At 48.8% G+C, this 15,654-nt stretch overlaps 1 protein-coding gene across 1 annotated transcript in view; it reads left to right on the plus strand.

Moving 5' to 3' along the window:
- FAM207A (family with sequence similarity 207 member A) overlaps positions 1-15,347 on the plus strand; it is a 33,096-nt gene extending 17,749 nt beyond the window's left edge. Inside the window, exons 3-6 of the mRNA XM_027904024.1 lie at positions 8,520-8,588; positions 11,410-11,563; positions 13,592-13,657; positions 14,730-15,347. Coding sequence (XP_027759825.1) covers positions 8,520-8,588; positions 11,410-11,563; positions 13,592-13,657; positions 14,730-14,856 — 416 coding nt within the window. The 3' untranslated portion in view covers positions 14,857-15,347. The remainder of the gene's footprint in view (positions 1-8,519; positions 8,589-11,409; positions 11,564-13,591; positions 13,658-14,729) is intronic.
- Positions 15,348-15,654: the final 307 nt, after the last annotated feature.

Below are 15,654 nucleotides of genomic sequence, written 5' to 3' on the forward strand. Positions count from 1 at the left end.
CCTGATAACTGTTATGAAAATCAAGACTAATGAGCTGCAGAAGTAGAAGCCTCATTTGCCTGCCCCCTGAGCTGCTCTGTGCTACCCACTGTTGTCTGTGTGCCAAGTTTCCAAATGTCACGTGTTGATAATGCTGCTGATATCGATGCTGCTTCGCGTTCCGTGTCGATCTTTCCAGAGGAAACAGCCCTGGCTCTCTGTCATTAGCACAGAAGTTGATTACAGTTGATTATTTTTTTTTTCTTTAGTTCCATTAGAGACAAGCAATCCAATATTGCATTCACTATTCCCTGGAGCAGGGCAGCACTTTCCAGGCCTCTTCCCCGCTCCCCAGAACACCCCCGAGCATCCTGCCAGCGTGAGTTTGAGAGTGTGTCTGCAATCCCTTCAGCAGTAGGCGAGGTGTTGGCACACAGAGGCCTTGGAGTGGTGTTCTGGAGAAGCTGCCTGTGCAAGCATGCGGTGGAAGAGGCTGCTGGTGTGCCAAGGCAGCAGATTTACTGAGCAGAGTGTTTATTAAATGAAGTCAGGGCTCCTTCCCTGATGCACGGCCTGGCAAAGGCTGAGGGCTGCCCACCTCAGGTGTGGCTGGCTGTACTTCAACCTTTTTGACTGCTGCCTGACATTTGTACTGGAATATGTATTTTGATGAAATCCCAGCTTGATTATAGGTGCTAAAGAGCTATTTATGCCCAAGGGAAGGTTTTTTGAGCAAGGGTGTGGAAAGAGGATGTGTGACACTTCAGCTTCCTTGTCCTTGAATCTCAGGCTCTCTGTGCAATGGTGGCAGGGTCACCTGCCATGTTTAAAAACTAATAGGTTCATATTTTTCTGCAAAGCACTGATTGGCATAAGCACAGTCGCTTCTCAAAGGGAAGTTGCTGCAGTGAAGTATTTGGTGACCCTCCAGCAAACCAGAGGCTGGTGAACTAATGTTAGGGAGAATTCTCTCCTCTCCCAGCTCTTTTCTGCCTTCTGCTGTGCCCCTGAATGCTTATTCCTCCTCAGCTAATGAAAGAAGAGGATGAAACCTGTCCAACCTGTGCCTTGTGCCCTCTGGGGAAGAGAGGACTTAGTGAATAGGTTCTTCAGGGAAGAGGAGTGATCCTCTTGCCTTCTTGGAGACATCTCTTCTCTCTCTCTGCCCAGGTGGGCTTTGGATTTGCCGTGGCAGCCCTGCCTTTCAGTTGGGAAACAAACCTCACTGTACATTTAATGGTGTCCTGTGGATGTCCAACTTCCTTTCATGTCCTCGCTTCTGCCCCTTCCCATGCTGGTCCTGCTTCTCTCCTTTTTCACTGTGCAGGATCTTCCTGTCATTTGAACCTGTCATTTCAGCCAGTTCTGGTATCCTTCTCTTGACCTTCATGGCTCAGTTCTTTCTCCTTCACTGTGGGGAGATGTTTGTGATGTGATCTCTTCTCTCCACTCTGCGCCTCTGAAGCTCCCGTGCGTAACTCCCACTTACTGCAGCTCTCGTGATGTTTTTACCCTGAAGTTCGTAGCTGCACAGCCTGCTCAGCTCAGTTTCTGGCTGACATTGCTGTATTGCCTGGCAATATAATTGAGTATTGATCACAGGGCACCGGGCTATCAAATGAGTTAATATATTAATTAGGTGTAACAGCGTGTCACTCCAGTAACAGTGTTGAGAGGGACCTTGGAGCAGCGTGCTGTGTTTGCTTTCAGTTTTGCCTTCTAACAGCTGTAAGTCCCTTCACCAGTGGTGGTCTGGGCATTGCTGTTTTGCTGGTGCTGTTGTTTCTTGCCTGTTCCTGCTCGTTACTCTCTGCTGATCATAAATTTCTGGAAGCCTTGCACTGCCTCAGTGGTCACTCCAAAAGCTGTTGGATGCCAGGCTGGAGTACTCCCACTTAACATCTTGCTTCTGGGGGCTTCCTGGGAAATGGCAGCACCTCCCTTCCTCAGACAGAGGAATTATAACAGCTATGGTGTTTTCTGTAATCCCTGAGATACAGCAAACAACTCCACAACTCGTTCTAGGTACTGTCTCACACCTCCTCCTGTGTGCAGATGGTCTGCTGCCAGGGCTGCAGTGCCACCTGACAGTGGCATATTTGCCTGTCTGCTGTGGCAGCCTGTCCCTTTGTGCTTTTGTCCCTCTGTCCTCTGAACATCTCTTTAAATCCCTTCCCCCCGCCCTTCCCTATTGTTGCCTGTCCTCTCTCCTTTCCCCAGCACCCCATCAAGCCACTGCTTTGGCTTGGAGGGGAAATGCAGCATAAAAAGCTGCCTGGGGCAGGTGTGGTTGGAACTAGATGGTCTTTAAGGGCCCTTCCAACCCAAACCATCCTCTAATTCTACATTAAAATGCAGGGTTGCCACTGGATCCATCCAATGGGAATGTAATGACAAGTACAGCTGAGCAGGGCTGGCTCCTCTAAGGAGCTGGAAGAGCAAATATGAAGGGAAAGGTAAGAATATCCTCAGAAAAGAAATGCCAGGTACCAAAAACAGCACGAGAGGGGTTATGGGAACAGTGGCTGGAGATGGAAAATTTCCCTAGGGAATGGCAGTTTAATTGCCTACTAGCTAATATACAGTTAAAAGGCAAGGAAATTAAGGTAGATGAATGTTTTCTGGCTTTTTGCATAAATTACAAGCACCAGGTAAAATCCAATAGTGTAACTCTTTCAGATCTAGATCTTTCACTGTGTAATACTGCAGAGATACTGAGCTACTGATTTTTGAAACTTCTCAAAGGACAGTGTAGTCAAAGGTAATCCTATTAGCAGGAAAGGAAAGGATATTTTGGGGAAAATCTCTTTCAAATACAGGCCTGCAAGGCATTGTCAAAGAGCATGGGAAGGTTTCAGTGTTCTGTCTCCCTTCGTAAGCCCTAAGGAGAGAATTTACCCACCGGTAAATATGAATTACTCTTGGTCTCAGAATAAATCTCATTCCAGAGATTTGTTGCTGTTTAAGCTTTTATAGAAATGGTATTCTGTTCTTCTCGTTGCCCTTTATTGGAACTGCAGTATCCACACAAATAACTCTTGTGCATGTATTTTTGTTGTTAGACTATACATTCCCAAGGATCCCCCTCTACAGGAGTGCTGAGAGTAGGTGCACTTGTGGAAAAATCTGATTTTTGTTTGTTTGTTTGTTTTGGATGTTGCAAATAATCACAAAATCGTTAAGGTTGGAAGGAACCTCTCAGGATTATTTAGTTCAGCCTCTGTTTAAGCAGAATCAGGTACAGCATTTGGCCTGAGCTCCACTGTCTGCACTGCTTGGAGATGTGACTCTTAGGCTTATGCATGGGCAGTAAAAGCAAAGAAAGCATGATTGGTTCTCTCTGAGGGGGCTGGGGCCATGAAGTCATCCTCAGAAGCCTCTGGTGGGGTTCCTCTGCCTTATTTATTTATTTATTTATTTATTTTCTTCTGAGTGCAGAAGAAACACGAAGGGAAGTGAGTAAAATGTAATCCAGCGTTTCCAGGGATGGGGCAGCCACAGCTTCTCTGGGAAACCTGCGCCAGTGCCTCACCACCCTCACAGTCAAGAATTTCTTTGTAATATCTAATCTAAAGGTCTCCTCTTTCAGTTCAAAACCCTTCCCGCTTGTCCTTTCATTTCCCGCTTCCGTGCTCATTGGAAGAACAGTGTGAGGGTACCTCCAAATTTACTGAACACAGAGTTTGGTTGGCCTTTTGCTCACTGTAATTGTGCCAGACTCCCAGAGGAAGGACAAACGAGCAAGCATCAGGAAGAAGGGATGGTGAGTGGTACCCCCTTTATTCAAGCAAAACTGTGCATCTGCAGTGTAATAAGAACAAGTTACTTTAAAGGGGGAAAAAAAAAATCAAAAAAAGGCATGCTTCCTGCAGGTCATGCTGATAGGAAATACATGGGGTTATTTACATTTTTTTTTTAATGAGAAATTTTCCACAGCCAAATGTATGTGAAAGCAGCATTTCAGTGTCCTGGGCTAGTAATGGATCTGACCTGATTTGCTGCCCCCCCAGGGTGTTTGGAGCAGAATGGAGGTGAGAGAAGAGGGGTACTAATGGAAATTCATGGGCAAAATAAAGCAGAGGCCACATGGTAGTCCTGCTGTCTGTCCTCCAGCACTATTTCTCATGGGTGTTTCTCCCCTAAGGCTGGGCTGGATCGGGCTCGGAGTGGAACTAGGTGGTCTTTAAGGGTCCCTTCTAACCCCAACCATTCTGTGATTCCCCGTGCCATGAAATGGCAGTGCCAAGCACCTGCATTCTTGGTTCAGACACCTGGGGTCACTGCAGCGTGTTACAAAAATAACCTTCCAGCTGCAGAAGTGGCACCCACTGAGCCACTTGGAGCATCCTCTGTGTGCCTGCCTGTGACTGACCTTCAAAGGTCGGGCTCTGTGCTGGGGGGGCTGCTGAGAGCGTACAGTGGGAATGATGAGGACTTACACAGAGTGGGAAAGCCCTTGGGCAGAAGAGGAGGAGGAGGAGGAGGTGGTACTTCTGCCTTGTGGCAGGGGCTTAGCGTGCTCAAGACATCGCTCAGAAGGGCAGACTTTGTCCATGGAGCTGCCTTTCACAGGCTGCAGTGCAGATTGTGACTTCCCAAGTCACCTCCTGAGGGGAAGAGCTCCCACGTGTCACGTGGGCCCTTCTGCAGCCGACAAGAGCCGAGTCTGAGCTCTGCTGCACACGCGGGCCTCGTGCCCGTGCTGGGGCTGGGCAGAGCCTGGGGATGTTTACAGGCCTGGCACTGGCGTGACCTTGGCGTGAGGACACAAGTTACGCTGCTCCCCTGGGTTTCCAGTGGGAAGCCAGGCTTGGAGGTAGGCTCTGCTTTAAATAACCAAGGGGATCTGGAGGGTTGGAGAACACGGATCTCATTTTATGTAGGATGCCTTCCTCATCGGGGTGGGAGGGGAGCTCGTGTGCCGGTGTAACAATTGGGAACGAAAATAATGTAGCTTGTTTTGGAACATGAAAAGCAAATGCTGTATCCATGGTGAAACCTGCCCTGCCCCAGCAGGAGCTGGCATCTTTTACTCCAGCAACGCTTCCCGAGCCTGCTCGGGGTGTGGCAGGGCTTGGGGTGGGTGAAACCCAAGCGTGGTCTCTGTGCCTGCATACAGGCTACCAAGGTGTCTCTTGGGGCTCGTCTAACAGCAAGAGGGCATAGAGGTTGGATACCCACTCCCTGTCTCTGTCCTTGCCTCCTCCAGGCCTTGGTCCCGCTGCTGGCCCGGGTTCCTCAGACACTTCAGCAGTCGGTGCTTAGTGGAGCTGGAGCTCCCTGGTTGGGTGGGATGAGGGCAGGGAGCTGCCAGGCTGGCTCCTGTGGAGCATCATCTCTGCCAGAGGACGTCTTGGCTGACTTTTTGCCTGGCCTGTGCTGTCCCCTCTGAGCTCTGTTCCTTGGAGAACACCTCCAGCTGCTGCGCACTGACGTCTGTCGGGCCGCACCGCCGCGCCTGCCCCAGGAGAGGAGACCGTGCTCACCATTTCCCAGGCCCTTCCCTTGGACCAGGGGTAGGGGACAATTTACAAGTGACACCGTGTCACTGAGAAAAACAACCCCAAACCACACCCCCGTCCTCTGCTTTTGGGTGTACTCTTTGTGACTTCTTCCCGTGAACTCAGCCCACAGCTGTAGGCATGTGCTCGGTTTTTTGCTGCCGTTATACAACCAAGGCTAAAATTAACACATCTGTTGTTATTTAACTTCAGTTTGCCAAAATATTATGTTTCGAGCAGCAACAGCTTTACTGTTAATGCTTCATCGGGGTTCTGGGAATAATAATTAATATTACATGTTGTTTCTTAATACCTCCTACCCGAGGTGGAGGTTGGTGCTTCACTGCAGCTCTGCACGGGGCAGCAGATGCCTGGTGCTGAAGGACTGCTTGTCTACGTGGCACTGCACAGGTTTATTGGATGTTTCTGCTCATGGCCAAGTCCTCCCAGTAATGTAGTTTCCTGGAACTGCGAAACCTGTGTTTTCAGCCTCTCAGTTGTGGAGTCAAACAGTCAAATCTGAGAGCAGGGAAGCCTGTAGTGTTGCAGCTTTAACTCAGTCCTTCTTCCCTCTGAATGCCTAGAATGTATGAAATGGGGATTTCTAAGGTAGGATTTAAATATATGCTTAGTGTAAGGAGTCCCTTATGAAAAGCAGTCATATATATATATTTCCATATATATGTGTGTGTGCATATATATATATATATTTAATTTTTTTTTTAGCCTGAGTCCTTTACCAAAGAAAACTCCCAAGAATTTTTGAATTAAGGAAGCTATCTTCAAAAAGAAAAAAAAAAATCCACTTCTCTGCCATGAAAGCAGGATCCTGAGGATTGCCAGGAGTAGTATCAAACGCTTGATCTGAGAGGGGAAAAAACTATTGTGGGGTTTTTTGTAATCTGTTTAGATTTGATATGTCTTGTGCTGCGCAGATCAGAGGGAAGAAAGGAAAAACACATTCTCGCTAAAAAGAATAATTGTCAAGTTTACAGTGTGGAAATTACCCTCAGATAATGTGCATGCCTTTCCTTGCTTGCCTTCCCTGCACACATAAGGTTTCAAAGGCAAGTGTTCTTAAATTACCTGTGGAATGGGCTGGAAAAGGGGACCCAAACCCTTCTCATTCCACTGGAAAATAATTAAAGTGAAGCTGCGGTCTGGCTTTGATCTCGAAGGTGCTTGCAAGCTAAATAAGAGTAAAAGACTACCATGGGGACAGTCTGTGCTGTTAATTAACCAGACCAATTCTGCCTCCACTGTTCTCCAGTGGGTTTCCAGCGGTTTTGGCACTCGGCATCGCAGCTGGAGGTTGCCAAACACAACTTGGCACCTCTCGGCAGCAAAACAGCCCTCTGAGGGGCAAGCTGGGATGTGGAAAATGGAGCGTCTGGGGAAGCAGGTGATGGAAAAGGCCAGGGAACTGGCTGCTGACATGGGAGGGATCCAACTCCTTTTCCCCAGGCACCCCTCTGGTGATCTCCGGCTGCCGGCCTGGGTGCCGCCCACCACCCCCAGCCAGCAGCAGGGCTGGGCTCCTGCCAAGAAAACAGCTTTTGTGTTTCCTTAAATATTCCACTACCATTTGGGGGGGGGGGGGGGGGGGGGGGAAAAAAAACCCCAAACCTGAATTGCTGTTATTACTAGAATTGGCCAGCTGGCTGAATTGCAGGGTTGTGTTTTTTTTTTTTTTAATTTTCATTAACAAATCCCGCCGGGCGCTGTTTTTCCAGTGAAGTCATGAGCATGTTTCCAGATGAGAGGCAGATCTTCCCAGCACAGGGAGGCTGGGGCAGCCAGGGTGTCCTGTGCAGGCAGCCCTCTGGAGATCATTGGGGTACCATGTGCCACTGGGCCGTAATTCATCTTTTTTTTTTTTTTTTTTTCCCTGAAGCCGCAGAAATGTGGGGTGATGGGGGCGGGTGTAGCTCAGAGTTGGTTATTGGTACAGGCCATTTGTTGTTTCAGCATCTGATTTGATGCCGTGACAAACATGAGTTTGTTTCTTGCTTTTTGGGCCCATTGACTGCAGGAATGTATTTTTCTGGCATATGGAGCAGTGGAAGCTCCAGCTCCGTTCTCTGTGTCCTCTGCAAACTCAAAACGTGGTGGTGATTGCTGGCTCTATGGGAAGGTGCCCCCAGCCCTAGCAGGCTTGTTCTGATCTTAAGGAATTACTAAAAGATGATCCTGCTTTTGTTTAAATAATTCCAAAAGGTTTGTAGCTTCAGAGAAGCTGTCCTCGGTGAGTTGTTTTCAGAACTGCGTTGAATTCCTTTCTTCTGTTTCTTTTGGGGGAAAAAAAGGCTATTTTTTTCTTTTCTGGGCTTAAGCATAAGCTCAAGTGAGAGGAGTGATCTTTAAGGAGCCTGTTCCTGCATTGGCATTCTGGTATTCCCAGTACATTTCAGGAGAAAAGTTGACTAAAGTAAATTTTATTTTAAAACACCGAAGATAAGGTACAATTTTATAGCATCTGCAATGGATCGCCAGTAAAAATATTTGTGATGTTATTTTACTTGGTGTTGGATGTCAGTGCTCAACAGCTGCCTTCAAAATACTGGGTTTGGTAAATAGGAAGTACTAGCCTTTTTTACAAGCTGCTCCTTGTAGGGCTGCCCCAGGTATACTTCAGAAATCCTTCCCTGGGAGGGTGGGCAGGCCCTGGCACAGGTTGCCCAGAGAAGCTGTGGCTGCCCCTGGATCCCTGGAAATGTCCAAGGCCAGGCTGGATGGGGCTTGGAGCAATCTGGGCTGGTGGAAGGTGTCCCTGCTCACGGCAGGGTGTTACAACAAGATGGGCTTTAAGGTCCCTTCCAACCCAAAGCATTCTAGGATTCTCTGCTGATGATCTGATCTACTTGCTCGTTCCTTATTTTTTTAACTGGCAGCAAGTCAGGTTTGATTTGTTTGGCCAAGAGTTGGGGTGCACTGTAGCCCCTGCCTGACCCCCTGCCAGCAAATTCAGAAGCATCGAGGGTTTGAACAAAATCTGCTGTCCAGGAGCCAGGCTCCATCTCAATGTCTCTTCTCTTCTAGGTTTAGAAGAAAAAACAGTTCTTTCCAAAAAGGAAAAGATGAAGCTGAGGAAGGAAAGATGGCTGCAGAGTGAGTACTCCTGTATGTCTCACGTGTCTCACGTCACGGAGCGTGGCTCTGATGGATCTCTGCTCACTGGTGTGGGTGAAGTGCTGGGAGGGGCTGAATGCTGCTCAGAAACCTTCACACCTGCTCCCCAGCAGGTGGGGTCAAAGTCCCAGGTATTGTTGCTCAGTGTTCAGCACCAAGACTGATTCATTGCCCCAGATCTGGTTTTGATCTTTCTCCACATGTAATATATGTGACAACAGAAGCAGCTCTTTCTTTGTCCAGATAGGACGCTGTGCCCACGTAAGTTTAGTGTATTTTTCTATCTTTTAAAGCCCTGGTACAGATAGGACTAGCTGTGCAGTGGAGCTCCTCGTCACCAAGGAGCCTTGGGGGTGGTAGGACAGCCTGGAGTTGCCACCACCTCATCCCAAACCTCTGTGGTGAGAGCCCGCAGTGAGGGAGAACTCTGGACACTGCTGGTTGTGTTCCTGCTCTTTCCCACATGCTACAGGTCAGTGAACCCACTTACCAGACAGTCTGGCCTTTCTCGAGGCTGTGAAATATGAGCTAAACAAAACCAGCCCGTGGCAGAAATGCTTCTGTTTCCTGTGGGAAGTGTCTGTATTTTTGCTTTGAGTGTCTCAGCGCAGTAAGAGTCTATGCTGTCCTACCCAGTGTAGCAGAGGGATTCCTTGTGTCACCTGGAGGTGTTCTTGGGACAAGCTTTTTCCTCTTAACACCTTCTTGCCCAACAGAGTTGAAGGCAGACTGTGTTTGGGGCAGAGGGATGAGGCTTTCTGCTGCCCTGTGTGCTCTGAGCTCAAGTCCATTAACCTGTGACTTCACCTTCTGCAGTGAAGGTGTGTCTGGCTCCTCTTAGATAAAAAGCTGAGAATTTAACACTCTGTGTATGAAGGAAACCTTCTCCCAGCAGATTCCCAGTGGCTTTGACATCTGCAACCCTTTGACACAAAGTATAGAGGGAGCACCAGCACAGTAAACTCCAGGCTGAATTAATCTCCTTACAAGATGCTACGTGTTAGAGGTGCTTTACAGGCACAGAAGTACCTAAAAAACCCTTTTTTTTTTGTGGAGAAAGAACTCTCTGCCCCCCAAAAGAGAACCCAATTTGGACTGCTGAGGTTGTTATCACTACATCTCTGCTTTCCTAAATCTGAGTTTGTTGTTGCTTCTTGTCCCGGGGCTGCTCTCGTGACACTGGATGCCAAGACCCTGGGAAACAAAGTTCAGCCCAGTAGAGCAAATGCAAAACTTGGAGCTTTCTTCCCTTCCAATAAGTAATGTTAGGAGGGACCAGAGAGGGGAAAAAACTTATGTAATGCTTCAGACATCAGAAGTATGCGCATTTAAAAATACATATATTGCATGGCTCCTCAGACGAGCAAGACTTCAGAGGAAAAGAATTTGGGATGTTTGTGCAGAATCAGGTGTCTGAAAATTTTAAGCACATACTGTTTATGAAAGCACTGAAGTAGTCAGCTTCATGAAGCCAGACCAAAAAAAGAAGTGATGCAGAACAGAAAGCTGTGTTCTTGGCAGGGATGGCTGTGAGGAGAAGCGTTCCCAAGCCACATTTGTCACAAACATCCATGTGCAGCAAAACTGCACTTCATGATAAACTGTTGCTCTGCAACTCAGCTGAGTTGGAGAGTGAACAAGGCAGAGGCATTAAAGGAGCCAGCAGCCAGGCAGTGAATTTGAGTTCTGCAACTTTGAGATTGTGGGAGCGGGATTGGACCCAGGACTGTGGTTCTGTAAGTGGGACTGGCTGCTTGTGTGCTCCCACCAAAAATGCTTGGGGCTCTGTGGCCGTGCTGCTTTGGAAGCTGTTGGCCTCCCTGTGTCACCAGCTTGGCCCCACGGCTTCTGCCACTCTTTTGTGCCCACGCGTGGAGTTTTTAGCTCAGCACTGAGGCTCACCCTTGCAGTTGTCCGAGGGACTTCTGGGTCAGGTTGGGGCATCTTGGAGTTCAGCTGGAAGCCTGTACGAGTCCTGGGCTTTTGTGGGCTGTCCTAAAGGGCACGTCCTGCTGGAGCTTGGGCAGCTGTGGGACTTACTGCTCTCCCAGGGAGCCTCGAGGACTGAGGCAGCAGCCTGTGGGCATTCAAAGCCCACCTCCCATGGCCTGAAGGGAGACTGAGGTAACATTTGTGGAGCTTTCTGTGCCCACAACCCTGTCAGAAACGTGGTTCTGGGAAACGTGGTTGTGAGGAAGAGCCATCTGTCTCTGCCACTTGATGCAGTGCTTTTCCAAGGGTCCGGTTTATCTGGCGTCTGCCTGCTTGCACTTCACCGTGAGTCATGAAGGTGAGACCTTGGCTCGCTCCAGACTAAGTAAACAACTGAAATTAAGTCCATCTTTTCTGCCTGTGCTAGGAGACCACTGTTTGTCCCAACAGCAAAGCAGAGATGGGGCTGTGCCTGTTTAAGGCCAAATGTGGAGCTGACTGCATTTGGTTTGTCCCTTCCCTTCTTGTTTCTCTCTTCCAATTCCATGCAAGGTCAGCGTGGGTTTTTTTTTTTTTTTGCCACACCAGGAATCTTGTGCTTTGTTGCTGTGAGGGATGAGCAGTTCAGACAAAATCAGTCTAGGAATTTCACTTCCCATTGCACTGTCAGAAGGGGATGTATATGGTTACAAGCAAACGCAACCTGTAAGGGAGGGAATGACCCAGCTGCATTATTTTCGTGGTTTAGGTCACTTCTGGCCCGTTGTTCTTCCAGATGGTAAAGCAGTCTATGAATTTCTTAGCTTAAGGGTTATCATCTCCTGCAGACGCTCCTCCTTCCTGCGGTAATGCCTTGTTTCTGATTCAGAAATCGAAAGTGTGAAGATGCTGAAGCAAAAGGAAAAGGCCGAAGCGAAGCGCAGAGCGACGCCCGTGGTGGGAGACATGCAGCCCCTGATGGAAGCCCTGCCTGAGCTCTCTGACCTGACCACAGGTGCCAGGGGCAGGAAGCCAGTCAAGAGGTTTGTGCCATTTCTGTGGGATGAAGTGTCCTTCAGCTCAGCTTGTAGCTACAGGCTTCTAATTCTTTGGAGAGCATTTTAATATTATTTTAATTTTTTTTGTATGCAACCATTTAGTCAGCCTGCCATCTCTTTCAGTGGGAATGAACAGCAAAAGTAACAAGCAAAACTTCAAGTTCTTGCAGAGCACAGGCAGTTGGTTGGCTGGAGTTTGGGACCAGGACTTACTTGAGCCCGAGTGGGTGGCTTTGTCCCCCTTTCTTTGTCATGGTGTGATCTTTTCCAGTAGGAGAATTAAAGGACATCATATATATATATATATATTGAGTAATGGGTTCAGTACAAGCAGGAGGCTTGACTGGGTGATGTCAGCCAGATTGGCTCCAGCAGGACATGCCAACCCCAAGGCAGCCCCACTCAGTGCTGGCAAGGAGGAGCTCCAGGGCTCTTCTAACCCTTGTTGGCTTTTTGGCTTCCTGGACGTGTGTGCAGAAGGGTTCGAAATAATCAGAGGAGGGCTCTTATAGGATTTGAATCATTGCAGAAAGGAAGGGTAATACTCTGGTGATTTGTCATCATTATTAATAAAAGATTAGATTCTCCAGGAATTTGATCTCCTGCAGGGTAAAGGCGCATTACAGGGAGGTTTTTATTCTGTTTTATAATGAATGAAGGCAATGAAGTGTAATGAAACTGGGCTGCCAGCGTGGTCCAAGAGAACAGGCAGTGTGCTGGTGGTTTTGGAGGGAAATCCAGCCTGGAATGTGCTCTAGAATAGCTCTCCTTTAGGTTTTGTCACCTTCTGCAGAGCTGCTGGTTGCTGAAGGGGCTGCCATGGCGACTTGGTGGCACACACGGGTTTGGCAAACCCTGCTCTGGTGACCGTGGGTTGCCATCCAGCTTGAGAAGGGATTTCCCTGAGCTTCTGTGAGCATTCCAGGCAAACTGGGACAAGAAATTGTTCCTGTGCTGAGCTGTTAAGTGTGGGGGGAGGGAGAGGAGAGGAAAATGAGCAGAAGCTGATTGAGTAGAGAGGGGTGATGGAAGTAAGTAAGATGAAGGAATATGAGACAAGGGAGTAAGGAGAGAAGGAGGAATGGGGAAAAAATAGGCAAAATAACAGGATGGAGGGTAGCACGTCAGAGAGGGAAATAGGAAGAGGAGGTCACTGTAACACTGCCAACAGACCAGATCCTGCTGTCTTGAAGAGAAGGCAAGGAACTGTTGTGTTTCCTAACCTTTGGGGCAGATCTGATGGGGAAGTTCTAGCCCCCAGCACCCACCAGTATGGGAAGATTCCTCCTTGAGCCCTGCCCCAACAGAGGGGTGGGGGGCAGACCCTCTTGTTCCTCCTTGGGCTGATGCTGGGGCCCAGCCTCAGTGCAAATAGGAGAGGAGCTACCCTACTTCCCAACTTGTTTCTCCTGTTAACTTGTGTGTCCGTGTAGTGCTGAGGAATGGACATTTCTCCTCCTTTCCTTGATGTCCAGCTGTACCAGCAGCTCCCCTTGTGCACTCAGAGTCCCAAAATCAGTCACTGCCCTTTCTGTGTGTCCCTTGCTGGGGCTCAGCGCTGGCTCTGGGCTAAATCTCTGTCTGTAAGGGGTGGCTGCCAGGCTGGAGCGTCAGCAGGGAACGTGAGCCGTGCAGGGGTGACACGTGTGGCAGCGAGGGGAAGGCCAGTGGAATCTTTGCTCTGAGCAACAGGATCAGTTTGACCTGGAGGTCAGTGATAAGTGGAAGGTGATCTGGGCATGGACAGCAGACGAGCAGCTGTGGAACGGAGCGATCCAGTTTTCCTGCAGTGCCTCCCGCTCTGTCAGTCTGTGCCAGAAGGAGTTTGCATTTCCATGCAGTGCCTGCCTGTGAAGTAATTGCCTTTCAGGACAGTTTCCACGCAGGACAATTACCTGTCCTTTCTGGGAAGGCAGATGCAGAATTCCTGGACTCTTTCCATCTCCACAGCCATTTCTAAATTACTGCTCTTCCCTAACACTCGCTGACTTGTTTTGTTTCTTCTCTCCACAGCCAGATAGCAAAGGCAGAACCATCAGACTTCTGTCTGATGAAACAAGCTCAGAAACATCGGCTCCTGTGAGTACCCAGTTACCAGGGTCCAGTCCTTGCTGGGCCTTAGGGAATGGCTGAGACTGGGAGGGAGCCCTGGGGGTCACCTGGAACTGATTGCTCAGGACCATGTCCACATGGCTTTTGAATATCAGCAAGGATGGGGAGTTTAAATGCTTTTCAATAATTCCTGGGCTTAGTCTGGCAACTCCTTATTCCTCTGTATAATCTGTTGGATGGTTTATACTGCCACTAGGCATCGAGAACTTCATTTTCCCTCAGCACAGCTCTCCTGGGGCCGGGCACTGTGATCTGGCAGTGTTTGCTTTCATGTTTCCAGGATTTCTGTCAGTTCTGAGCCATTCAACTTCAAACTGAGGCTGAACAGCCAGGCTACAGATCTCCAGCACACTCCATGAATGCCCTTCTCTGTCAGAAATTGGCCCCTCTTGGTGCTGGGATGCCTTCCTTGCTCAGTTCTGCCTTTCTTTACTTTCTGGTGGTCTGGGAAGTCTGTGCTTCTTGGGAGGCAAATAGTTTGGAGGAAGGTCTTGAGGTTTATTTTCCAGGATCTTAGTTAGGATAGGAGGTTCCCTAAGACTCACCACATTGCCCCAGCTGCCACAACCCAAGCTTCAGGTTTGGCTCCTCTCTTCCTCTGCCTGGGACAGCGCTGGCATTAAAGGGAAGGCCCATACCTGGGAGGGGAATAGCTGAATGCCAGAAGAGAATCTGATTTTGTGCTGGTACAATCTGAAGTCATTTTCATTCCTGGTGATTTACCAGATACCCACAGTCCCCTGATCTACTAGGGAGAAGTTCTAAAATAACCATTTCCAAGCGATGCTGGACACTAATGTGATTGTTTCTGTCTCTGTGGCGTGAGATCAAGTCTCTGGCTCCCATGAAGCTGGCAGCAATTTGAGCTTTGCCCTTGGCAAAATTAGGTTTATTTCTTGCACTGTCTCTCTCTGAGATTTACACCCTGGATCACTCTGTCTCGACAGAAATCCGCTGCTTTATGACTTTGGTCCTTATCTGCTCGGTTTCTTTTGCACGAGGCACTTGGAGAATTTGTGTGTTATTTTTCTTTCCTCAGAGAGGAGGAAGTGGCTCGGTTTCACGAGGTTATCACCGATCCCAAGTACAGAGCCAACCCCCTCATGGCCATCAGCAACCACCTCTCCAAGAGGCTGAGGCTGGGGGAAGAAGGGAATTCCCTCTAGAGCATCAGCTGGGACCGGAGCGGCGCACCGGGGTGCGAGGGAGCACATCTCTGACACGACCTCTCAGCCACTTCGGGCCTTGGAAGCAGTTCAGCAGATGATTAAACCCAACAGCCCTGGTTTCTGTCTGCAGGAATAACACAGCTCTCTCCTGGCAGGGCCAGCTGCCCCTTTGCAGGCAGTCTGCACGGAGCAGGGTGTTCTGTGGGGTCTTTGTGCAGGCATTAATCTCCCTGCAAAGTGTCTCGGTACATCTGCTCTTCTTGCGAGCAGGCACAATTTCTGAGACTGTGCCAGTGGCCTTGTATCTGTTTTCTGTCGTTTCCCTCCCCTTCCTGACAGCTCTGAAAAGAGATTCCCGATTGCTGCGGTGGAATGGGTCGGGGCTCCAAGCCCAGGAGGCTGTTGGAGATCTGTCAGATGAATTCTGCTGTTCACAGACATTGTTTTATGTGAGAAATTTAGCTTGGGAATAAACACACTTTCATACAGCACTGAGTTTGGCTCCTGTTTTGGTAAATAGGAATTGAAATATGAGCTTATTTCCATCCTGGAAAAATGACTTAAAATAATTGGTTTTTTCCATGTGCACAGTGAATCAAGAGACTGCTACTGCCTCACGCAGCACAAGCAGTGAGAAACCTCTGCAGATCACGTCTAACTCATGGACTTGCCTTCTCTTGGCCTTAAAAACCAGTGATTCCTATGGGTGATGCTCAGTCCTTTTGGCCTTTGTGTTCCCTGTTTGGCCTGCCCTCTAGGAGGTGTCCCAAAATGTCCTACCTGCGGGCTGTGACC

This window comes from Empidonax traillii, unplaced genomic scaffold (genome assembly GCF_003031625.1).
Source record: "Empidonax traillii isolate 1590-97213 ecotype Southwest subspecies unplaced genomic scaffold, ASM303162v1 scaffold1004:size452305, whole genome shotgun sequence".
NCBI classification, from domain to species: domain Eukaryota; kingdom Metazoa; phylum Chordata; class Aves; order Passeriformes; family Tyrannidae; genus Empidonax; species Empidonax traillii.